Below are 25291 nucleotides of genomic sequence, written 5' to 3'. Positions count from 1 at the left end.
CAATTAAATGCAGATTGCATTAATCCTGTCTTCTGGCTAACAAAGTTCCATACAATTCCACAATAGTACATAAACGTGCATTTTTAATACAGTGGCCCCAAAGGTATTATACTTAATGCAGTAAAGTTTTATCTTAATTTCATAAAGTTTGTCCAGAACATTGTCAATCTGTCACATCTCTTCAGAGCTCCTCCTTAGCCAGCTGGCACAGCTATCTATCTATTGGCAAGCTGCCACTAAGGTTTCCCCTCCCCTTCTGCTGTCAGGCCAGCTTTTCCCCATTCAAATAACACGACAAGCCCATCTCCTTCATTTGCACTTGCTCCATCACTCCCACCCCTACAACACACAAACTGAGAGGGAAGGGGTTAATTTTTATGCATTAACATAGATGCACATACATATACGATGAACTCTGTGCCAAATTCTTATCTCTGCTATGCTTGTGTAAATCAAGTGTAACTCTAGTTATCAGTAGAATTCATCTGGTGTAGCTGAGATAAAAAATCTCTCTCCTTTTGTTTAAAAAGGAGAGAATCAATTTCACATTTACGTAACATCTATCTTCATGTCTAATCACTGAAACAAATACACCCCTATTTATATCCATGTGTAAATAACCAGATATACACACCTGAATAATCACATTCTATGTACTATAATCACTACAAAAAGTGACACTACGCGTGTTTAGTAAACTATTTTCAACTACTCAACCAGTCTTCTCCCAAGCGTGGCAAAGACTACATTCCTCCCAGAGTTCTCCATAGTGCAAATGCCAAATCCAGGTTTTTAAAACCAAAGAACTACAACAGGGTCGATAAAAATCATTATATTAAAATATATATAATGGAATTTTATTTAAATTAAATACCTTTTTATTTTTAAAAATAAACACACAAAATTAAATTTGAAATTATGACAACCTATGTTTAGTCCAAACTTACATAACCTATTTAAAACATTTAAATAAAAAATATATTCAAACCTGTTTGCTGACAAAGTTTTAAAGAAAGTCAAACCACTGAACTGATGGAAGTCATTTGTCTTAGCACCTGGAACCAGAGATTGTTGTAGTGCTAATCCAGATTTTGACAGCAGTAACCTCTTCTGAAGTTGTAGAGAATATTTTCTTCATTTCAGTTTATTCACATAGTTCAGTTCATTAGCTAGTTAATTCAAAGTTAAGAAATCAATTAGGAGTTGAAAAAACATGGAAGCTTGTTTTCCTCTTCCAATCTATGAATAAAAATTCAGTGTGAGAGAGTGAGATCTACTAGTTCTAGAATCTTGAAGGACATAGTGACTAGAAACAATCAGTTCAATTCACGAACTACAGATAATACTTCCTTTGTTTAATAAATCAGTTTTAAATGCAGAACATGCTTTGATAAAAATACATATTTTCCTTCTGTGTCCAGCACGTTTAAAGTAAGTTTTATTTAACTAATAAAAACATTTAAATGCTGTTTTTGTGAATTTCTAATTTAATTCCAATTTCCATTCAAATAATTTGACACACACAAAAAAATAAAAATAAATCTAGTAAATAAGAAATATCATTTGCCATTTGCTAACATGTGAAAACTAAAATACTGAATAAATGTATTTTAAGCTAAATCATTGGTTAGATAAATATGTGTAAGATATAGTGTGTCCTCCCTGTTTAAATCAATTCACTTTGGTTCTCAGCATGCCAAAAAAACCCACACCTGAACAATTTTTTTATTGTATTAAAAAAAAAATCACTTTTTTCGTACATTCATAATTCATATGACGAAAAGGATTTTGAGGCACAACTGAGCATGACAAACTTATGCCCCCCTTATAGATAAAAGTACTTGAAGAGAGGTTTTGAATCAAAGGGTCCCCTTTCTCAACCATTATTATAGCCTCATTCTAGTAATTCCACCGCACTTCGGGATTGGGGTTTTTTTTAAGTAATTAAGCAGGTTTTCCACAGGGGATCATAAATCTAACTGACTATGGGATTAAAAAACAATTGTACTTCGCAATTTGTGGTAATTTGTCTAACTGAATTGCCCTTGCATCATGATCTAAGCAGGGGTCGGCAATCTTTCAGAAGTGGTGTGCCGAGTCTTCATTTATTCACTCTAATTTAAGGTTTCGCGTGCCAGTAATACATTTTAACGTTTTTAGAAGGTTTCTTTTTATAAATCTATAATATATAACTAAACTATTGTTGTATGTAAAGTAAATAAGGTTTTTAAAATGTTTAAGAAGCTTCATTTAAAAATTTAAATAAAATGCAGAGCCCCCCCAGGACCGGTGGCCAGTGTGAGTGTCACTGAAAATCAACTCATGTGCCGCCTCCGGCACGCATGCCATAGGTTGCCTACCGCTAAGGAAATACTTCAAGAAGGCTAGAGTTTAGGAAAAGTTGCAAGTCTCCTAGTCCATTTCTAGCTCTTACTCAGAGGCTCTCACTGTAATAATCAAAGAATTTTTTTCTTTTTCTTAGGTGGGATGCAGGATTACAACTACATCTGGGGACAATGTTTTGAAATTACGTTGGAATTGTCATGCTGTAAATATCCACCAGCAAGTCAACTTCAGGCCTTCTGGAATGACAACAAAGCTGCTTTGATTGAATACATTAAACAAGTTCATCTTGGTGGGTAGGCTTTTGTATTTTGAATTTCATCTGCTCAACTTCCAATACAGCTTGTAGGGTCAGCTGCTGTAACAACATGGACATGAACATGTAACAGGTCTCCAGCAACAGGCTAGAATCAAAAGAACTACTTCTATAAGGGACTTTGCCTTTCAATATGAAATCTGTTTTTTCTTGATTCTTGCTGAATTAAAAGATGGATGTAGCAGGAGCTGTGTGCACCATCCTCATTTTAGAAACAATGTTGTGAGCATGATGGTGGCTAAGGGAGGATAGTGAGACAGAGAATGCTGCCCAGAAGCAACTGGGACATCTGGAATATTAGCATTCTGAATGCATTTGTTCATAGACCATTCTGAAGAAAAATGCAAACTTTTTTTTAAAAACTGAATGATGTAGGTGAACCCCATTTAACCCGAGATTGGAGTTTGAGAAAAGAGAGGAAACCTCCAAACTAAGTGTATGTGAACAGATCCATTTACAGTAAAAGCTGTGTTATCTGGCACTTTACCAAGCAGAAAGCTCTAGAAACTGACATTTCTGATATCTCCAAGTTTAAATCTTCAGTAGGGTTGCCAAGCTCCCTGCCTGGCTCTGTATAGCTCCCAGAAGCAGCGACATGTCCCTGCTACTCCTAGGCAGAGGAACGGCCATGGGGGATCTGTGTGCTGTCCCTGCCTCACCCCGAGCGCTGGCTCCGCAGCTCCCATTGGCCGGGAACCGTGGCCAATGGGAGCTGTGGAGGCAGCGCCTGGTCGTGCCTCCGCCTAGGAGCAGCAGGGACGTGTCGCCACTTGCAGGGAGCCGTCCGAGGTGAGCGCCGCCTGGATCAGACACCCAAAAACCCTTCCCGTGCCCCAACCCCAAGCCCCCTCACACCCAAACTCCCTCCCAGAGCCCGTGTCCCACACCCCCTCCCGCAGCACAACCCCACAACCCCCCCGCACCCAAACTCCCTCCTTCCATTGGTAAGTATAACTCAGTTAACCGGAATTTTTGACTAACCAGCACCCGCCGTTCCCCCAACATGTTGGATAACAAAGCTTTTGCTGTATCTAGCTTTATTCAAGTTCGATAGATACGGTCACAGTAGTGACACATAGCAGTCAAAGCACGTACATCCAGCTTTCACACCTATTAGTGGCAGTGAGCAGCGACTAGCATTGATTAAAATAGAAAGCTGTGAAAAGACGCAGCCATTCTAAGAGACATTTATGAAAAAGCTTTTTTAAATAAAGACTGACAAAACATATCATTTGTGTCAAATGGGAAAAGGGTGGGGCTTACTTTTTGTGGGTTCGCTTCATTTAGATTCCTGGAGCTATTAAGAGCAGAATTCATCTGTCTTCTTCATTCCTGACAGCCGTCCGGGTTTCAAAGTATCGATTAAAACTTCATAAGCCACTGATCACACAGAGGGCCCATTTTTGCAGCTGTTATCTGCACAGATCTTCTCATTGACCTCTACGGTGCTTCTATATGCAGAGCAGCTACAGAACTGAAGTCACCTAAAATAGAGACTTGTGTTCAACCATCTCTGGGAAGTTGACACCAGTGGGCAGCGTTCAAAACAGGGTTCTCTGAGGAGTCAGACAAATATCCCAACCTCTGCCTCCATCCTACAGGTTCAGGAGGGAAAAGGAGTTAGAGAGATCCTGGGATCTAAAATCTACAGGGGTCCATGTCTGGTGCAGACACGTGCTGAGGGGGAGAGGGGCATACAGCCAATACTGGGCATAGGAGATTAGAATCTAGAGTAGCTAGGCACAGGGGGAGAACACAGAGGTGAAGGAGCATGGCTCAACTACTTAGGAAATTAATGGTTTCTCTCACTCCTCTGTGGCTTTATCGAGGTGTCAGAGCTAGGAGCCAGTGGGAAGCAGCTGGCAACTGATATTGCCAGTCTCAGGTGTTCAAAACTCATTAGTAAGGTTAAGATTTTGTCACGGTTGTTTTTAGTAAAAGCCGCAGACAGGTCACAAGCACTAAACAAAAATTCACAGAAGCCCAAGATCAGTCTGTGACTTTTACTAAAAATAATTGGCAGGGGAGAGGCTGATGGGAGATGATGATGCCCAAGCCCTGCTGTGAGGGGGAAAAGGGGTTCAGCAGTCACTGCCAAGCTGGCAGCTCCGTGTCCCCTGCCACTCACAGCGGCTGGGAGCTCCGGGTCCCCCCACTGCCCAAGCCAGCTCAGGGCTCTGGGTCCCCACCGGCTGACAGCTTCGGCCCCTGCACCCCATGGCTGAAGCAGAAAATGTCACAGAGATCTCTGAGAGTCATGGAATCCATGACTTCCGTGACCTCCATAACAATCTTATCCTTATTTGTTAGTTATGCCCCATCTCCCCCCAAAAATCCCAAGATATTAGCTTAAGTGCAGTAAGATTTAAAAAATAATAATTTGGGTTCTCTTTATTTGCCTTTTGGTTTCTAAGCAATTAGGATATAGTGAGGTCACGTTTTCAAGCTTTTCTCCATAACCATGTGGGCTGCAATCTTACTTTTCATTTAAAAACAAAACAAAACACGAATTTGGAAGCTGTCTCTAAGAAAGACATCAAGTATTGCAAGATTTGGCAACATTGCAACAGACTTCAGCCTTCTGATATTAGCCCTTGGGGAAACTGTCCACCTATGCTCCTCATATGCTCCCTAGTATGAAGGAGAGAGAGAGGAAAATTTGCCCTGCTTGCCCAGCAAGGACTGAACATAGGGTGACCAGACAGCAAGTGTGAAAAATAGGGACAGGGGATGAGGAGGCAATAGGCTTCTATATAAGAAAAAGCCTCAAATATCGGGACATCTGGTCACCCTAACTGAGCAGAAGCCTTCATCACTCGAGGCGTACTGCCTCATGTCACCACAATGGAACCCTCCCAGCCCCTCCCTCAGCCAGGAATAGGACAGAAGTCACAGAACTCACCCTCATTAAACTTCTTTCTAAACCTACGAACTGTGGTTTAGTAGGAGTTTTCTGCACAGTGTGGTGCACCTAAAAGTGACGGCCACACTTCAAAGGGTGAGAGGCAATCCTGAGCAATTTACAGTGGGCTGTGTGGGATTAGAGACGGTAGTTTGTATTGGGATGTTCACTAATTAAAGACAGTTGTAGGGTTTCACTTCAGAGAAAAGCAGCATGGGGAAGAAGGAATTAGATTTTTTTAAGTTAAGTGTAGCAACTCTGCCCCCATGTGGGCAAAGGCTGGCAGTGCTAGAGGGCAGCAACTTTTAAATGGAAGAGATTCAGAAGCGAGCAGTGATTTAACAGAGACCAACCCACAGCACACACACACACGAGACATTTCCACATTTCACTGTGCAACAGTTTGTTTCAAGTTTTCATATGGGGGTTAATGCCCCTATAGGTCTTATGGGCATACAGTGCTTAAATAGGGGCCTGCTCATATGGACCCTGATTACATATCCTGGAAGGAAAACGTAGGTGCACATTTCTAGTTAGCATACATATGTATTTTATAGTGTAGTATAGAATTAGCGTGTTTGTAACATTTGTTATAAAAAACCCTGAGGGCAGGGAATTGTCAGGATTCACAGGCAGAAATTCACCCTGCTCTTTAAACTTGTCATAGATCCTTGGAGCCCCAGTCATGGACCAAGACCCCATTGTGGTAAGCATTGTATAAACACAAAAAACTTGCAATCTAAGACTCTATCTACAGTATGAGCTAGGGGTGCGATTCCCTGCTCATGTACACATACACAGATGAAGCAAGCGTGAGTATGTGTACCAAGGCCTGCTGGGAATCACTCCCCTAGATCGTAGTATAGACATAGTCTAAGTCATTGTTTCTCAACGACCGGTCTATGGACCGGCACTGGTCCCTGAGATCGCCCTAATATGGTTTAGGAAGGCAGCAAATCACTCCCTGGTATCAAAAAGGTTGAGAAACACAGACCTAAATAATCTTCTCTTTCTGAATAGTTTTTTTTTTTTTTTTTTTTTTTTTTTAAGTTAGATGCCTACAGTTATTTTGCTTTCAAGGAAAAACATAAGCAGTGTGGTAGATGGCCAGGATGGGTTTTCTTCCCTTATGTAATTTATCAGTGGGACATGAGGGGAATCCCACCGGGTTCTACAGTGTAGTAATATTTTATATGCAAGAATACCTTGCAGCAACTAGCAGTCTCAGCATAAGTGCTTATTTTGGATTTGTTATTCTGCCAAAGTTTATATGCAAAAACATATTCCCAAAAAAACCTCTGTGTTGATGTGCCTTTAGATGCTAATAATATAATAATAATAATAATACTTGTAATATCAGTTGGAACTGGAAAAGATTCAGAAAAGGGCAACAAAAATGATTAGGGGTATGGAAGGGCTTCCATATGAGGAGAGATTAATAAGACTGGGACTTTTCAGCTTGGAAAAGAGATGACTAAGGGGGGACATGATAAAGGTCTATAAAATCATGACTGGTGTGGAGAAAGTAACTAAGGAAGTGTTATTTAACACAAGAACTAGGGGCACCAAATGAAATTAACAGGCAGCAGGTTTAAAACAAACAAAAGGAAGTATTTATTCACACAACACCCAGTCAACCTGTGGAACTCTTTGCCAGAGGATGCCAGATTATAACAGGGTTCAAAAAAGAACTAGATAAATTCATGGAGGATAAGTCCATCAATGGCTATTGGCAGGGATGGTGTCCCTAGCTTCTGTTTGCCAGAAGCTGGGAATGAGCGACAGGGGATGGATCACTTGATGATTACCTGTTCTGTTCATTCCCTCTGGGGCACCTGGTACTGGTCCCTGTCGGAAGACAGGATACTGGGCTAGATGGACCTTTGGTCTGACCCAGTATGGCCATTCTTATGTTCTATCCACTGGCCATGCTTTTCATATTAAAGATGAAAGAGCCTGAAATTTGCCTAATTGAATGCTGCAGCCATTCTTATTATGGTCCCTCAGCTGAGTAAAAGTTCGGATGGTCCTACTTCATACTGCATCTCTATCTGAAATGGGACTCTACATATGTAATTAGAAATTGGTATAACTGTTCTGGGGACCAGAAGGAGGGAAGAGTCAGACCAGTTGAAAGTCTTTGGGTAAAGAAAAAAGAGAAAAAGTGGGCATGACATTATGGTAGGGGTCTACTATAGAGCAAGTAAAGTCCCATAGGACCCTCCTCCACTTCTTCTTCCTGATTTGGTGCTCTATAGTAAACTGCTCATTCTTGGAAATCTGATGTGTTAGAAGATTTGGGAAGACTAAAATATAAGTAAATACACAATACTACTCTGCCTTTTTGAAACACTAGTCAAGAAGCAATGTTTGATCACACCAACAGGGAAAATGAATTTTTGTTTTGTTTTAAGCTAGGTAAATAAATTCAAGGGCATAAAAGAGATTTAAGCAAGTTCTTTTGTAGAGAACACGTGCAGCAACATCAATGCAAACTATAAAATTGTATCTTTAGAGAATGAGATGGAAAAGCTGATACCGCTGCATTTTAACTTGATGGGAAGGTAAATGATTAAGAACTAAGAATTCTGTGCTGCTGCTATTTATTTTCTTTAGCACTATGTAGGAGACTGGCTCTATTGTCTAGTTTGGGGAGGAAATGAATGAAACAAGCATATGCTGCAATGAATGATGAAAAAACTGGCTTTTCCAGACCAGAAAATGAAACCAACAGTCACATTTGCATACTCTCTCCCTGCCTCGTAGGTGTCAAAGGTCAAGTTCTTGACAAGCATGGACAGCCTATACCAAATGTAATAGTGGAAGCCAAAGGAAGGGAACATATCTGTCCTTATAGAACCAATCGACATGGAGAATATTACCTTCTCCTCCTGCCTGGAAGCTATGTGCTTAATGTAAGATGACTACTCTGCTAAACCTTCGTTTCTAAATTATGTTCAGAGAGTTCTTGAAATTGCCAGAGACAGGATCCTATGAAATTAGGGGTTGGGGTTTGGATTTTTGTTTTGTTTTAATAAAATAAATGTGCAGTGTCTACACAGGGCAGGGGGTTCCTCTAATTTCTGAAAACAGCCATTCTCCTCTTGGTAACATCAAATCAATATTCAATTTAGCATTTAGCAATACCCATTACTTATTGAGAAGTGAGCAGGTGAGAAGTACAAAAGGACACAGTATAAGGGGAGGGGGAATGGCAAGGACTGGCATGACAGAACAAAATCTCTTTCATTCAGAAGCCTTTTTAAATAGTAGTTGCATATTTTTAGGGTGAGCAGGATTCGATTTTTTTGAGTAAGTGTCAATAAATGTTGATTTCATCATACACATACAACCCCAACCAAAACTATTTCCATTAATGATAATCAAAATTAGAGACAAAATAAGAAAAATGTTGCTTAAGAAATTATTAGAGTTTGATTTAAGGATATTTACTTTCTGTGTTTTGACATGTTGACAATTTGTCAAATCTAAAAAAATGTTTAAAAATAAACATCAGTAGTAACATCTGCTTCCACCTCCAGGGATATTGCACTCTGTATAGAAAGATGGAAGAGTCACATCTTAGAGTTCTCTTTCTAATACTTTGTCTTCGCATCAGTTTCATAAATTTGAAATTCTTCAAGGCCAGCCTTACTCTGAAAAGTGACTGTAAAAAATGCTATTTTGGGGTTCTGTGCTTATTGCTAAGACTAAGATTGTGTCATGGATATTTTTAGTAAAAGTCTCAGACGGGTCACAGGCAAAAGAGAAAAATTCATAGAAGCCTGTGACCCGTCTGTGACTTTTACTAAAAAATATACCTGCCAAAATGGGGATCTGCAGGTCCCCACACAGCCTGAAGCCGGGCAGCTGTGCAGGGGCTAGGAACTGCTTGCAGCAGCTGGGGGCTGTGGGATACCCCTGCTGCTTGCAGCTCTGGGGGTCCCCTGTTGCCCATGGGGGCCAGGAGCTGCGAGGTACCCTGGCAATGGCAGCCAGGAGCTGTGGGGGTTCCCCCGCCACCTGTGCCGGCTGGGAGCTCTGGGGGCCGCCAGAGGCGCTGGGGGTACCCCACAGCTGCCTGCCCCCAGAGGAGACGGGGGACCCTGCAGCTCCCAACCACTGCAGGTTGAAGTCATGGAGGTCGCTAGAAGTCAGATTCCATGACAACCATGACTAAATCGTAGCCTTACTTATTGGTTCAGTGGATTTTCGCATCAGATGTCTGTTTACAAGTGGAAAAAAAAAATTTCTACCTACCAGCCCTATAAACTTATATTGGGGATCTGAAAGTGAAGCTGGTTTTTTCCTTCTAATGCATCACCACAACTGACAGGTTTTGCAGGCCAACTTAGGCCTTTGACTGCATCACTCAGCTCTTCAAAAGAGTTTCATAGATGTAACTAATTGTAAATTAACAGAAATGGGTTTTAAGTTACAAGATAGCATAAAATCCACTGCTCACTCAGTCTTAGCTGTGTTGACTCCACAGAGTTACAAGAGTAAACACATCACTTAAGTTAACAGATATGACTCTGCACCTTGTGAGGGGATTGACTGAGTAAGAAGCTGCCATTTTTATACAGTCACTTTTCAGAAGAATAGAATCTCATTTTAAAAAAGAAATAAATACACTTCCCAACCTACAGCCAGCAAAGTGTATGACAGTTGTTGACTCCAGTTGTTTGGCCTATGCAAGGCAGAGACTCCCATCTAAATGTTAATACATGCAACAAGCAGCAAGGAGAAATCCTGACTGATGTCAGAGTACATGGTAATATATTTATTATTCCCTGTGGATATTTCCAACCAATATGGACAAGCACATTCTGAGTTCTACCCAGCACTTACTCTTGTCCCTAGCATCTTAATCAAACAAAGTATTCTTACTTCGGCTCACTCAATGCAGATGTCATTTCTTTCGCTCTGATAATTTGAGTTATCCAATAGTTAATTGTTCATTCATCATTAGCCAATAAACCAGCTAAAGCAAAATTTACTAAATCCCTTTTGTTCTCTGTGAAAAAATTGCCAAGAGATACCGAGTATGTTTTCTCCTCTGTTATCTAAAATGTTATTGCAAATAGACTTAAACTTGTGTAAAATATTTCTCATCATTCTCATTTAATGTTCAGTCTATATCTTTATCTTTACTTTCACAATCTACCTAACTAATTTATACAGGAGGAGCGCTACATCTAATCTCTGCATTAGATGCAAAGAAGCAAGAGCTAGCATGTTAAACAAGCTAGTAAGAACATTTTCCTGTTTGTCCTTAGGCTACAGTACCCGGATCTGGATCAATACTAAAGACACTGCTAGTACCAAACAGTCCTGAAAACTTCAGTGCTTTGAAATATGACTTTGTTTTCCCAGAGGTCTCCAACCTAGCAAGAGATGCTTCATGCCCTACCAAACCTCTTTATCAGGATTTTGAAAACATTTCAGCAGCAGTAAAACCTACTTTGCATTTCTTGGCTTTAATGACTGTTTTGTATACAGTTTTCAAATAAAGCCATGGATGAATTAGGTGAGACTTCAAGACATTATCTCTAGCACATCAATGCACAAATGTGTTTTTTAAGAGCTAAAAGTTGTATTTGCAAAAGAGTGTATATTGTATAATTGAATACTTAAGATTTTTTTTAACCAAGTTTACTATATTTTTAAAATGTTGGCTGGGCAATCAATAAATGTTTTGACTGGTTAAATATACCAGAATAATGCTGAAATCAATCCCCCTTTCACATGATCAAGCTTGCAGCAGGTCTGTCTTCACAAGTTGAAGGTAGCTCAGATGTCTGTCTGCACCCCAGATATACCAGACCAAGACCTTTGACTCTGAAAACAGGGTCATTCCCCACACTGTGTAACTCTTCCTGTTAATTGCCTTCTGAAGTTCCTGTAAGCTCTTCATTTAACATGACTCAGTATGCTTATAGACTTCTGTTGTAAACCACAATGGTCCACCAGGGATATAAGTGTCTCCTACCTCCATGTCTGGATAAGTATGTCTCAAGGCATACTATCTTTGAGTGACCTGCCTTTAACTGCAAGGCCTAGTTAGAATAATTTTCAGCACGGATAACCCTTCAGATATTCTCTGTACGGATATCTCACAATCATGATGACCAGTGTAGCCCTATAAAACAAAACAAAAAAAGTCTCACTTAAGAAAGTTGAAAGCTGATCTAACAGTGCTCCAGGAACCCCACCTCATTGAGTCTGAGGCTTTTTTAATAATTACCCAGCCAAGTCTAGGCAGGTGTTAATTCAGTTCAATAAAAAATTGAACCCATAAATCCTATCAATTGATAAAGACATGGAAGGAAGGCTCTTAATTGTTAACGCTGGCATCTCCCATGTTACATACACTTTTGTTAACTCTAGGCCCCCAACAAAGATGATTCCTCCTTTTTCAATTAATTATTTTGAGATTGACTCCTCCCTAGGAAATCTGATTATATCAAGGGACTTCAACAAAATGTTAGAACTGCTTTTGGACAAATCAAGCAGACTCCACCATTCCTAATCTTCTGTGAGGCAGACCATTATTGCCCAGATGGAGGCGGCAGCACCCTAGAGGTAGAAACAACACCTTTTTCTCACCCCTGCATTCTCTATAATCACAGAGTGAATGCTTTTTGGTATCAGGTGGCTTGGTATTTCATTAACAATGAAATAACACCTGCTATGATCTTTGATCATGCACCTGTGGTGTTGCTACTCATCTCCTGAAATATAGGGGCTACCGGCCGGAAGATGGAGGTTAAACTCCTCTTTACTACTAGAGGCACAATTAAAAAACAAACAAACAAACAAAAAAAACCTTTGTGGAGGAAGATACACAATTTTTCTTTGAGACCAGTGACAACCATTTGATTTCCCAAGCAATCTCATTAGACAATTTCAAGGCATACTTAAGGGGAAGAATAATATCTACTTCTCCCATAAAAAGAGCTAAGCAGAGTGAGCTGGTGAATTTAATGTAAAGGCTCAAGGAGGCAGATCTTAGTTATGCTGATTCTCCCTTTTCTGATAAACTCCAAGATGACCAATCTCAGATATGAAATTAATACATTAACCTTGGCTCAGGCTGAATTTGCTTTATTTAGAGTAAAACAGACATACTAGGAATTCAGCAACAAAACTGGGAAACTAATTCACTGAAAGCTAACATCCCCTCAATGCACTCATCAGAGGCAGATACTCACCAATCAAAAAAGTATTAATGAACAATTCTCTAAATTCTACCAATGCTCATATTTAAACAAAAACTCCCCTGATGATTAATTACTTGAAGAATACACCAAAAAAACTGTGACTCCCCCAGCTAACAGAAGAACAAAACATTTGGCTTGATTCCCCTTTACAAACTTCTGAGAGCATGGCTGTCCTATGCAACAAGAAATTGGGTAAGGCCCCAGCCTCGAAGGCTTTCCTGATGAATTTTATGCCCAATTCAAAGACACTCTGGCTCCCAGACTGGCCAAAGCATACACTGAGACTTTTTGGTAGAGGCACTCTGCCCTCTTCAATGAATGAAGCCCTAATCTCTGTCAGTTTTAAGCCTGAAAAAGATGCCTATGAACATGCTAGCTATTTACTAATCTCCATAATCAACTCTGATATTAAAATATTGTCTAGAATCCTAGCTGGATGATTAGAAAAAGTAATGAGCATAATACACCAGGTGGGTTTTATAAAAGAGAGACAAGGGTCAGAAAACACTCATCTTAATGTGCTGTCCTACTATCAAAACCCCTTAAAACTGATGGCTGTTCTATTGGTGGATGAGGAAAAGCCTTCAACAGAGCAAATTGGAAGTATTTTTTCCTCATCCTATAAAAATATGGACTTCGTCCCTCTTTCATTTCCTAGGTTAGACTTCTGTGCTCCAATCCCAGGTTGCAACCAGTAACTACGTTTCCCCCCTTTTCAGTCTCTAGTCCCACAATAATAGACAGGGCTGTCCCCCCGACCCCCATTTGATTTGGCCTTGGAGCTGCATGCAATACAAATCAGAGCATGCTAGGGGATCCAAGGTATTACACATAGGGTCCTAACAGACAAAAATATGCTGATATACTTTTATTCATCACCAACCCCCCTCAGGCCACCCCCAATATATTACAAAACCATTGAATTGTTTGGGAAAATCCCAGGACACAAAATTAATTGGCACAAGTTGGAGGCTGTCAGTATCTCTCAGAAAGTGCATAAATGTCACCCTCTTAGACAAAACTTTTCACTGGCAACAGGAAGAAATCAGCCAGTGGCTTGAGAGTCTGCTTTTCTAGGAATATAAAAGAAAGTCAAAATTAATTTTAATCCTTTTACCACACCAATAGCTTTGGATTTACATAGATGGCAGGCCCTCCCTCTATCCCTTTGGGGTAGAGTTTAATATATTAAAGATGAATGTCCTCCTAATGCTTCTATTTATGCTTAGCTCCTTGACAGTTTATAATTACCCTTCTGGTATTTTTTTTTCTTCAGAATTAACATTTGTAAGATCTTCTTGTGGGGTGTGGGCAACAAGCCCAGAATATCCTTTGAGAAAAACCCTGACTGCCTATCAACTCAGGAGGCTTTGGGTCTATCCAACTTTAGGCTTTACTATATTAGCCTCAATCTTGAGACAAGTGGCATAATTATTGGCCCTTCAATGCTCAGGCTCTCCAGCGTGGCTGTACATGGAGGAAGGAAAGGACAGTACCTGTTCCGTAACTGGCGTTCTTCGAGATGTGTTGCTCCTGTCTATTCCACAATAGGTGTGCGTGCTCACCACGTGCACCAGTGCCGCAAGTTTTTCCCTTAGCAGTACCCATACTGGGGGAGTACCATGGCTACCCCTGGAGTGGCGCCTGTATATCGCACTATAAGGGGAGCTATGGGCTCCCCCCATCCTCGGTTCCTTCTTGCCGGGCAACTCTGACAGAGGGGTGTGGAATAGACAGGAGCAACACATCTCGAAAAACGCCAGTTACGGAACAGGTAACTGTCCTTTCTTCTTCGAGTGATTGCTCCTGTGTATTCCGCAGTAGGTGATTCCAAGCAATATCCGTTGGAGGTGGGTAGGAGTTCAGGATGGTTCTGGACGAAGTACCACCCTGCCAAACCCGGTGTCATCCCTAGACTGGGAGACGATTGCGTAATGCGAAGTAAATGAGGCCCACGTGGCCGCCCTACAAATGTCCTGGATGGGAACATGGGTGATGTAGGCAGTTGATGAGGCCTGAGCCCTCGTAGAGTGTGCCCTTACAATCGGTGGGGGGGGAATCCCTGCCAAACCATAACACGTGCGTATGCACGAGGTGATCCAGCGGGAAAGTCGCTGGGTGAAGATGGGTTGCCCCTTAGCCCGCTCGGCCGAGGCAATAAAGAGTTGAGAGGATTTCCGGAACGGCTTAGTCCGATCCAGATAAAAAGCCAACGCCCTATGCACATCGAGCGTGTGGAGGCGGCGTTCCTCACTAGAGGAATGGGGCTTGGGACAACAGGGGGAGGAAGATGCTCTGCTCCATATGGAAGGCGGAGACCACCTTCGGGAGGAACGTCAGGTGTGGGCGGAGCTGGACTTTATCTCTATGGAAAACTGTATTAGGGGGTTCCGAGGTTAAGGCCCTGAGCTCCGAGACACGTCGGGCCGACGTGATCGCCACTAGGAAGGCCACCTTCCATGAGAGGTGTGACCAGGAACGCGTAGCCAGGGGTTCACAGGGGGGTCCTGTGAGACGGGACAAGACCAGGTTGAGGTCCCATTGCGGCACAGGGGGCCTAGCATACGGGAACGAACGGTCAAGGCCCTTCAGGAAACGGGAGGTCATCGAGTGGCCTTGCACTGGCAGGTGGAAAGCTGATATGGCCACCAGATGCACCCTGACGGAGGCAGGTGCCAGTCCCTGGGCCCTAAGGGATAAGAGGTAGTCCAGGATATACTGGAGAGGTGCGGCGGAACGGGACACTCCCCGCTCACTCGCCCACCTGGTGAACCTGGACCACTTCGCCATGTACATCCGACGCGTGGATGGCTTCCTGCTTTCCAGGAGGGCTCGCCTTACCTGCTCCGAACACCGATTCTCCTCCTCATTCAGCCACGGAGCAGCCACACTGTCAGGTGAAGCGCGGCCAGATTGGGATGGAGGAGGCCCCCCCGTCGTGGGACAGGAGGTCCGGGCGGAGTGGGGGGGGGCCGCTAAGAGGCATAGGAGGGGCCCGTACCAGTGCTAGCAGGCCCACGCCGGGGCTATGAGAATGACTCTCGCATTGTCCACTTTTACCTTGTGAAGGACCTTGGCTATGAGGGGGGAAACGCATAGAGGAGCTGGCACGACCAGCTCAGGAGGAACACATCGGAGATCGCGCCTTCTCCTCCCCCTCCCCTGGAGCAGAACCAGGGGGCAATGCCGGTTCTGATGGGTTGCAAACAGGTCCATCTGGGGAGCTCCCCACTCTTGGAAGAGCCGGTGAGCGACCTCCAAGTGGAGCGATCACTCGTACTGGGAGGAGAGGACCCTCCTGAGGCAGTCCGCTTGCGTATTGCGGATGCCCAGGAGGTGAGCCGCCCACAAGGAGATATCATGGGCTATACAGAACTCCCATAGGTTCAGGGCTTCTCGGCAGAGGGCTAGGGAGTGAATCCCGCCTTGCCTGTTGATATAGTACATGGCGGCAGTGTTGTCCGTGAGGACTCTGACCACCTTGCCGCGGAGGTACGTGAGGAACGTCACGCACGCCAACCAAACGCCCCTGAGCTCCTTGACATTTATGTGAAGGGGCAAGTCCGGGGCCGACCATGTTCCCTGGGTTTGAACGTCCCCAGTGTGGGCTCCCCAGCCCAGGTCTGAAGCATCGGACATCAGGTCTATGGATGGGTTGGCCTCCCTGAAGGGAGCCCCTTACAACACATTGCTCGGGCAGGACCACCATAGGAGGGAAGCGAGTATGGGGGACGGGACCATGAGAACCTTGTCCAGAGCTTGGGAGAACTGGGAGGCCAGCCATAATTGGAGGGGCCTCATACGGAGCCTGGCATGGCGGACCACGTAAGTGCACGCCGCCATGTGTCCCAGAATCCGAAGACACGCCCTTGCCGTGGTCACTGGGAAGGCCGTGACAGAGACGAGGAGATCCCTTAGCGTCTCGAACCTGTCCAGGGGGAGGGAGGCTGTGGCCCTGGAGGAATCCAGCAGGGCCGCAATGAACTCTATGCGCTGAACGGGCACTAATGTCAATTTGGTCTCATTCATGACCAGGCCTAGATCGGCGCATGTCGAGAGAAGCAGCTCTACGTGGGACTCCACTTCGAAACAGGACTCCCCCCTTGAGGAGCCAGTCATCCAGGTAAGGGAAGATTTGTACGCCCTCCCGCCTGAGGTAGGCCGCCACCACAGACATACATTTCATGAAAACCCTGGGAGCCGTGGATAGACCAAAGGGGAGGACCGTGAATTGGTAGTGGTCCATCTCCACCATGAATCGGAGGAAATGTCTGTTTCCTCGAAAATATGGACATGAAAGTACGTGTCCTGGAGATCCAGGGCCGCATACCAGTCCCCCGGGTCCAGGGAGGGGATAATAGAGGCCAGGGACACCATGCAGAACTTGGAACGGGTTAGAAACCTGTTCAGGTCGCGCAGGTCCAGAATATGCCTGAGACCCCCTTTCGCCTTCGGGATCAGGAAGTATCGGGAGTAGAACCCTTTGCCCTGGAACTGAACCGGTACCCTTTCCACCGCCCCTAAGTGGAGCAACCGGTCCATCTCCTGACACAGGAGGTGGACGGCGGGTGATTTGGCGAGGATGAGGTGAACTGCAACACGTAGCCCTTGGAGATGGTACTGAGGACCCATTGGTCCAAAGTGTCAGAGAATAACAGAGTTCTCACTTTTTGTTTGGGTACAGCAAATCAGATACTTTATTTTTTTTTTTTATTAATTGCATAGAGGGAGAGAGCTAAACAGGTCTCTCAACAGGTAAACAATTACAGCAAGCATTTATACCTTTTGTTACAGACAATAATGAGCAACAGCTGCATTTTGTTTATACATAGGTCATTCTGATATTTTGTTTTGCTCACTAATGTAGACTCTTAATCTACATTCCATATTATTTACACAAAGTCGCAACGACTTCTCACACAGTTCTTTCCCACTCGCCTCACACATTCCTCGCTTCTACAAATCTCGCATTATTAGGGTTACAGTTAGCCTAACTCTTGCTAACGAACTGTCATGCATTGCATCCCCTTCCTGTCAGTTCTTTTTTTGCTTCCACAACCCCCCTTTTGTACTACTAGTAAAACAAATATTTTTAAAATTTTTATTTGCATTAAGTTTTGGAATTTAGATTTTATTTTAGATGCTTTAACCTTAGGGGTTTTGATTGGATGTAATGACAATGCATGATGAGCATGGACATGAAAGGTATTATTATTATTATTACTTTTTTACAATAACTATAACATTTTTATATTAGCTAACAACAACACAAGCAATAACATTTTTATAGCGATAATAGGATGGGGTGTTGTATAATTTTAGTTATATAACACAATATATTATACTTGGTACATAAGGTGGATACTTTATAAGCTGTTTGAAAGGCATACTTTTTAACTTGATATATAATTTGAAGCATGTGAATTTGCCCTTGTACTTCAGAGATTTTTTGAACCTTTGGTAACAGTGAAAGCAAATTTTGAAATTGATTAGGTACTAAACTAGTTTAATTAAAGGGTATTTGGAACCTAAGGACTATTTGCAAAATTTTATTTGCAGGCCAGTAAATAATATGATTGCCTGCAGTGGTAATGAGATTAAAATATATGTTTTGCAATGTGGTGGCTTTAACATACACATAGCTATTATTAGCTTGAAAAAAGTAAGTGTTCTGTTAGGGTAGTTTTTTGTTTTTTAAGCAAATGTAGTTATGAAGAGTAACAACTTTTTTTGGCTTTAGTTTACGGATACATTGAAGCTGTGGGGGTTTTAACGTTCATTGATTTTTTTAACCCTATTTAAATGTTAGATATAATTTTAGGAGCACTGACTAAAAACTGATTGGGCATACCAGGAGGTCTAATTTTTTAGATGTTTTGGTGAATTACCCAATTCCACATGCATTTTTTTTATGGACCCGGCAGGATTCAGTATGTGGGAGCCCACACCGCCCCCCCAACCGGTCCATATGCTTGGAAGGAGCACTGAAAACGTCTGCACTTTTATTTAGAAAGTCTTTAAGTATGTTTTTATGGCCACAGATTAGATGGTACTCCTGATGTGTCTGTAAGGGCAGTGGGCCAAGCCTGATGCTTTAGATTATTTTGAATGGCCATTAGCTGGTCATTTAGGAAATTTTGAATTTTTGAACATGCTAGGTCCCACTGCAATGCTTTTTTAGCTTTAGTGATATTTAATACCATTTTTGTTAGCAACTTTTGGGTCATAGAACTAAGGGCGGAAATAACATGTAACTTACCAACTTTAGCCTGTACCTGGGTTAGTTGTGCTTTAGAAACAAGGCCAATGGTCTTTTTTAATTGCTCCAATTTTTTATTATGTTTTTGGTTTTTAAAAATATTTTAAACTGCTGCTGCACTATTGGCCCCATTTTATAGGGATTCTGTCAAGTGTTTTTTTTTTTTTTTTTTGAAGAAATAACCCAAGCCCTTTGTTGTGCTAATTTAATGGTAGCCCCCTGTGAACAATTTGGGTATGTAGAGGTAATTTGGAAACTGGATAAGGGCAATGAAAATTTAACAGTCCCTAGTGTAGTGTGAATTACAGTTCATTGATATTCTAATATTTTTTTTTGGTGTAGTACTATACCACATTTGTTGGTTGAATACCTTTATGTATTTTTGGGAGGCATTGATATTAATGGCATAAGAAGGGGTGTATTGCAATAAGGTACAGGTCACATTATTAGTTACTGGAATAATTTTTATGCAGGTAAAATTTTCAGTGGCAAAACAAATTTTGGATATTTGTGTAATTGTTTACTAATTGGGTGACCAAATAACAATAAGGGCCTTTTTTATTTAACACAGTGCAAATTTTAGGAACATTTGCTATAGAATTTATTATTCCAATTACAGATTTTTGGGGTTTACTGGTAGTGATATTATATACTTTTATTTTTATTGATTTATTTAATTGTTTGCTCATATGGGATATTTTGAACCTTAAAACTATTTTTTTTAAACAATATTTAAATAAATTACTAAAGTGTGAAGGCCTTAGTCATTGGTTTTATTAAATATATGACATTGTTTGTATTTGGATGTGTTACAGGGGTAATAGTGTAATGGAGGAGATGGCAGGGGCAATGCCACGACACCCTGCGCATGGTGATCGCGAAAGCTATCAAGTGGGCCGCCGTGTCCGCCGCGTCAGACGCCGCTTGCAGGGCCGCTTTTGCTGCCGCCAACCCCTCTTCCACCAGGGCCTTGAAGTCCTTCCTGTCCTGGTCCGGGAGGAGGGGTTCAAATTTTGGCAGGGACTCCCACAGGTTGAAGTCGTACCTGCTCAATAAGGCCTGGTGGTTGGCTATGCGAAGCTGGAAGCTAGCCGACGAATGAAATTTTCTACTAAAGGAGTCCAGTCTCCTGGCATCTTTATTTTTTGGGGTGGGCGCGGGCTAGCCCGGACGCTCTCTGTGGTTTACCGATTCCACGACGAGCGAGTTGGGTTTGGTGTGAATATAGGAATTCATGGTCCTTCGCCAGCACAAAGTATTTCCTTTCGGCCTTTTTCGAGATTGGGGCCAAGGAGGCAGGGGTTTGCCACAGAGAGTTTGAAATGTTGGCAGTACCTTGGTGCAGAGGTGATGTGAAGCCCGGTGCCATCACGCTGAGGTACCCCGAGGGGGGTCTCCGGCGTGGCGCCTTGACAAGCGGGAGCTGGAACAGGAGGGGCGACGTCTGTCCCGTTGAAAGTGGCTCCAGTACCCACGTCTAGCAGGTGAGCGTTCCTGGTGCCTCCGCTCGCTGGCAGGGGGCGTGGAGGGACCCCATGACTCCCGTTCCCACGGTGGCCCTACCGGTCTGGGCGTCAAGGGTGGCCTGGAGCTGTCCGAAGAGCGCCCGCTGCGTGCCGAGCAGTGCGGGGATCGATCTTCGGAGTGGGAACTGTGGCTGCTCGGGGAGGTCTGGTGGACACCCAAAGGGGGCTTGCCCCGCGACCTAGGGCCCGTACCCGATTGCGAGCTCAGGACAGGCAGGGACATAATGTCCTTCACAGCCTGCACCTCCTCCGGCGTCAAGGGCATCCGTACCGGTGGGGATGCCTGGGTCAACAGTACTGGGCTGCTCCGCTCCACACAAGTCAGAGCCTTAGAGCCTGGGGGGGAATCGAGGGCTGCCCAGCACAGGACCAGCCTCCCCCTTGTCCTTATCGCGGTGGCGTTACGGGGCCGAGCCCTTCCTTTGCTTTTTGGAGGGAGAACGGCACCGACTAGTTGAAGGGGACTCGCTACATACCGACGACGTGGCAGCCGGTGCCGAGTCTGATCAGCACACCGGCGTCGGAGTCAGTGCCGACTCCATCAGGACAGCTCGAAGTCTGAAGTCTCTCTCCTTCTTGGTTCTTGTCTTGAACAACCTACAGATCTTGCAACGGTCGCTTATGTGAGTCTCACCCAGGCAGCGAAGACAGTCAGCATAAGGGTCGCTCCTGGGCATAGAGCGGCGACAGGAGTCGCACGACTTGAAGCCTGGGGCACGGGGCATGCCCCAAGCGCACTCTAACAACTGAAGAACAATGCACAACGGTACCACTAAGGTCGAGAAGAAGGGCTGCAGCAGAGCTGGAGCACAAAAGTTCCGACTACCTTCACTGGCGGCAAGAAGGAACAGAGTGGGGGGAGCCCATAGCTCCCCTTATAGCGCGATATACAGGCGCCACTCCAGGGGTCGCCGCGGTGCTCCTCCAGTACGGGTACTGCTAAGGGAAAAACTTCTGGCACCAGTGCATGTGGCGAGCATGCACACCTACTGTGGAATACACAGGAGCAATCACTCGAAGAAGAACTGTAGCCCCACCACCACTAGAATCAATTCTAAAAGCAGACTTCTACCATTTTCCAAAGAAGAAATCTGTCACAATTCTGACATCTTGGAAAGCTTGGTATCTGGTTGTGTCTCAGTTTAAATATCATCCCTTATTACATTCAGAGACTTCAATTTGTAGTCATTCAAAAATTTTAATTGCATATACACCCAACTCTATGGCCTGACTGAATTTAAAAAGGACATTTTGAGCATTAATCACATAATTGAAAATGATTCCTTCATGCTCCTTCCTCATCTTAGGAAGAAATTCCAGCTGGACCCAAAGAAGGAATGGCAATAATTTCATGCTCTGCAACACCAATTTGGTTCAGATGTCTTTGGAGCCCCAGAATCCTTAACTTTGGAGCTTCCTGAAAAAGTTACACTGTCTGCTTAAGTCATTGTCTGATCTGTATTCCAAACTATCAGCACGGACAATGTTAGAAAGAAATGGGAAGATGAGTGATCAGTTTCCCTTAGCAACATTCAGTGGAATCAGATTTGTTCCACTATACAACCCCAAATCTAGGAAGTGGTGTTAAGCTGGGTCCAGTAGAAAATTCTTTGGAGAATGCACTAGATTCCACATAGACTTTTCAAGTCCAGAGTACCCAGGTTTGACAAATGCTGGCGCTGCAATACAGCAGGTACTCAACTTACACCATATGCTTAGGGATTGTCCTGCAAACTGTCTTTTCTGGACAGAGGTAAATATATTGACCAATTTCTTTCTGTCCACCAATATGGAACTGCAGGCTGGCCACACCATCCTAACCAATCCATCTTGGAAACTGAAGGCCTTTGAAACAGTATGGTTGGGTAGAACTTGATCACAGCCAAACATCTAGTTCTACAATGGTGGCAGTCCCAAGTGCACCCACCTAGGGGCTGCAGGGACATGCCAGTCACTTTGGGAAGCCATGCGGAGCCGGGTAGGGAGCCGGCCAGCCGCCTCTTCCCCCTCCCCCAGCACTAGTGGGGTCCTGGGTTGCGCACCGCCACCGGCCCCTCTCAGCACCAATGGGTGTCTCAGGCCGCCCTCCTACCCACCCAGAGCACCTGTGGCACCCCTGGGCCACCTCCTGCCCCAGAGCACCCAAGTGGGTGCTCTGGGGCCATGAATTTTACTTAACTGCCTGTGACCTGTCCATGACTTTTACTAAAAATACCCGTGACTAAAACATAGCTTTACTTAGAAATAATAACTATATTAGGCTTTATTTTCTTCATTTTTCTACATATAAATGTATCTGTTAGTCAATTGTGAAGAGGTCAGCAACACTTCAGGGATATTCCCTGAGCACAGAAGGTTGACCTTGAGTCTTAACATATGCAATAATTCAGTCTTTTGGCTGAACAAGTTGCCCCTTCAAAGGGTAAATCTTCAACAGTGACCTGTACCTCCATGGGGAACCCTGAAAAGTGAAGCCAGGATTCCTGTTGCCATCAATCTAGAGGCTACATTGGCCATGTCTACTGCAGCCTGGAGATGATCTGGCCACCAGCCTACCTTCTTCATTAAGAGCCTGGAAGTGTGTTTTCCCATGGAAGCATGTCTCAAAAATCTGAAAACTTAGAATAGTTGACAAAATTCTACTTTTGCCAGTAATGCTTGATAATTGACTATTGGGAATTTGCAAGCTGGTTGATGTGAATACCTTTCTTCCCAGAAGATCCAGGTGGTTAGTTTCATTATCCAAAGGGGTAAATCGGCTATGCAGTTGTCTCCACTTTTCACCACCCGGTTTGCACCACGAAGGAGTTTGGAACAGGATGAGTGAACAGAAAACTCTGCTCCCTTAACTAAGAAAATATATATCTTTCTCTGCTTTTAGAAGTAGGTGCACATGGTGCTGGAGTGTGCCACACCATCTTAGCTGGTACTAGGAGAACTTAGTTCACTACACTAGGAGCACCACCCTACTAGGCCTGCACTCTGTAGATTGTCCAGGAGTTGTGTGCTGATTCCTGGACCTTGTCCACAGGGATCTAAAGCACCTTAGCAATGCTCCTGAATAGCTGCTGGAATGGTTTGTGATTATTAGGCACAACCTAGTAATGCTGGGGCAACTGCCTTCTCAGGAGATGATGAGGATAGATCCAATCCTCATTCCTCCTCTTCCTCGGGCTCTGGGAGAGCTTAGCTTGCTCTCTTGAAGAAGAGGGATATAGTGTAATTTTCTACAGGACTGTACAATTCTGGATAATGTATACAAAGGTCCCATGGTCCTCAATATGGCCAGTGAGAAGGGTCTATTGTAAAGCTTGTTTTGGGGTTTTGCCATTTTGTTTAAGTGGTTGTTTGCTTCCATGTTTACCGCCTTCTTGTTCATCAGTTGCTGCCCTTTTTCAGTAAGAGCGGGAAAATTGTGTCACGTGACTTGGGAATAGCCTGCCTAGTAACAGAGCACAAAAGCCCGGCACACCCTGTGAAGCATGCTGTCTGTCCCACAGGCAGCCCAATGTCTGTGGAATAACAACAAGGAAGATCAACTCAGCTGTTCCCAAGTGTGCTCCTGATCCTTGTCCAGTCGACTGTGTTCCTGGTTGCTGTCCTTGTCCGTTCTTGTACCAGCCGTGGTCCCAATCCTGTTGTGACGTCCCTGTTCCCCTCCTGGTATCCCTGTGAAATGGTGATGTACAGTTTTGCCTATTTATCTTGTTGACCCACTTATAGTTTTGAGGTCCTGGCTTTATGCCAATTTGTGTGTTAACTAATCGAGTTATTTTAATAAATCTTATTGATATTAGTACCCATTACTTGCCTAGTGCTTTTTCCTTCCTTTGGTGGGAAGGTCTGGGGGGGGGGGGGGAGGGAAGGAGATTGCTACCAGTGATCAGATACGGATCAAGGGTACATATAGGAAGGAGGGAGGGGAAATTACTTCCTGGCGTCTCTTCCAACCTATTCGGAGTTTAACACCATTGTGGTTTGAGGGGGTCCCAAGAGCATAGGGTACCAATGGTATGCCACCCTATAGGGTTATGGAGGGGCCAGGAGTTTCTGGATTCTGCAGCCAGGCAACTTCCCTTGGTGGGGACCAATGATGGTCCTTCCTCAGTGTCAGATGCTTCAGATGAAAACAGAGTCCAGTTCTAATGGCAACACCCTCAGTGCCATCGATGTCATAGCACCCCTACTGCTGGATAGCAGTGGAGAACAATCACTCTCTTAGTAGTATTCCTGTACCAAATGGTATCAAAATCTCCCAACAAAGAACAGGTTCCAAAAGAATGAGAAGTGCATGGATCAGGGAGGAGAATGATATCCTCACTGGTAGTATACCTCTCCCTGCACAGGGGATGACAATTGTCTCCTGTACTGACGAAGCTGGCATAAGAAGTGTCTTGGAAGTCATAGCTTATATATGTGAGCATGTCAGTGCCACTGGTGCAAATGGCTCTTTGTAACATCGTCGTATTCTTTGGTATGGAGGGTAGTGGAAGCCACAGTGTTTCTCCTTGCTCTTGTACCGATGGTGAAGCAGTAGAAGCTGGTCCTGGAACCAAAATAATCTTAGACTTCCATGCCTGAAACTTGGCATCAGGGCTCTTTTGGGATCTGTGACCAGAGTGCAACAATTCAGCCAACTCAGAGGGAGTTGGGGAGGAAGTTTTCATCTTAGAGGAGGATTCAAAGGGAGACCTCTCTAGATTTTAGTGTGTGCTTTCCCTG

At 43.8% G+C, this 25291-nt stretch overlaps 1 protein-coding gene across 2 annotated transcripts in view; it reads left to right on the top strand.

Moving 5' to 3' along the window:
- CPM (carboxypeptidase M) overlaps nucleotides 1-11103 on the top strand; it is a 56585-nt gene extending 45482 nt beyond the window's left edge. Inside the window, exons 7-9 of one of the 2 annotated variants that reach the window (XM_034771132.1) lie at nucleotides 2483-2635; nucleotides 8328-8476; nucleotides 10841-11103. In XM_034771132.1, the coding sequence (XP_034627023.1) occupies nucleotides 2483-2635; nucleotides 8328-8476; nucleotides 10841-11074 (536 nt within the window). In that variant the 3' untranslated portion in view covers nucleotides 11075-11103. Of the gene's footprint in view, nucleotides 1-2482; nucleotides 2636-8327; nucleotides 8477-10745 lie in introns of both variants that reach the window. The other variant, XM_034771141.1, reaches the window with a different exon arrangement.
- Nucleotides 11104-25291: the final 14188 nt, after the last annotated feature.

This window comes from Trachemys scripta, chromosome 1 (assembly GCF_013100865.1).
Source record: "Trachemys scripta elegans isolate TJP31775 chromosome 1, CAS_Tse_1.0, whole genome shotgun sequence".
In the NCBI taxonomy this organism is placed as follows: Eukaryota; Metazoa; Chordata; order Testudines; family Emydidae; genus Trachemys; species Trachemys scripta.
This window is presented reverse-complemented; position numbering and strand designations above follow the sequence as displayed.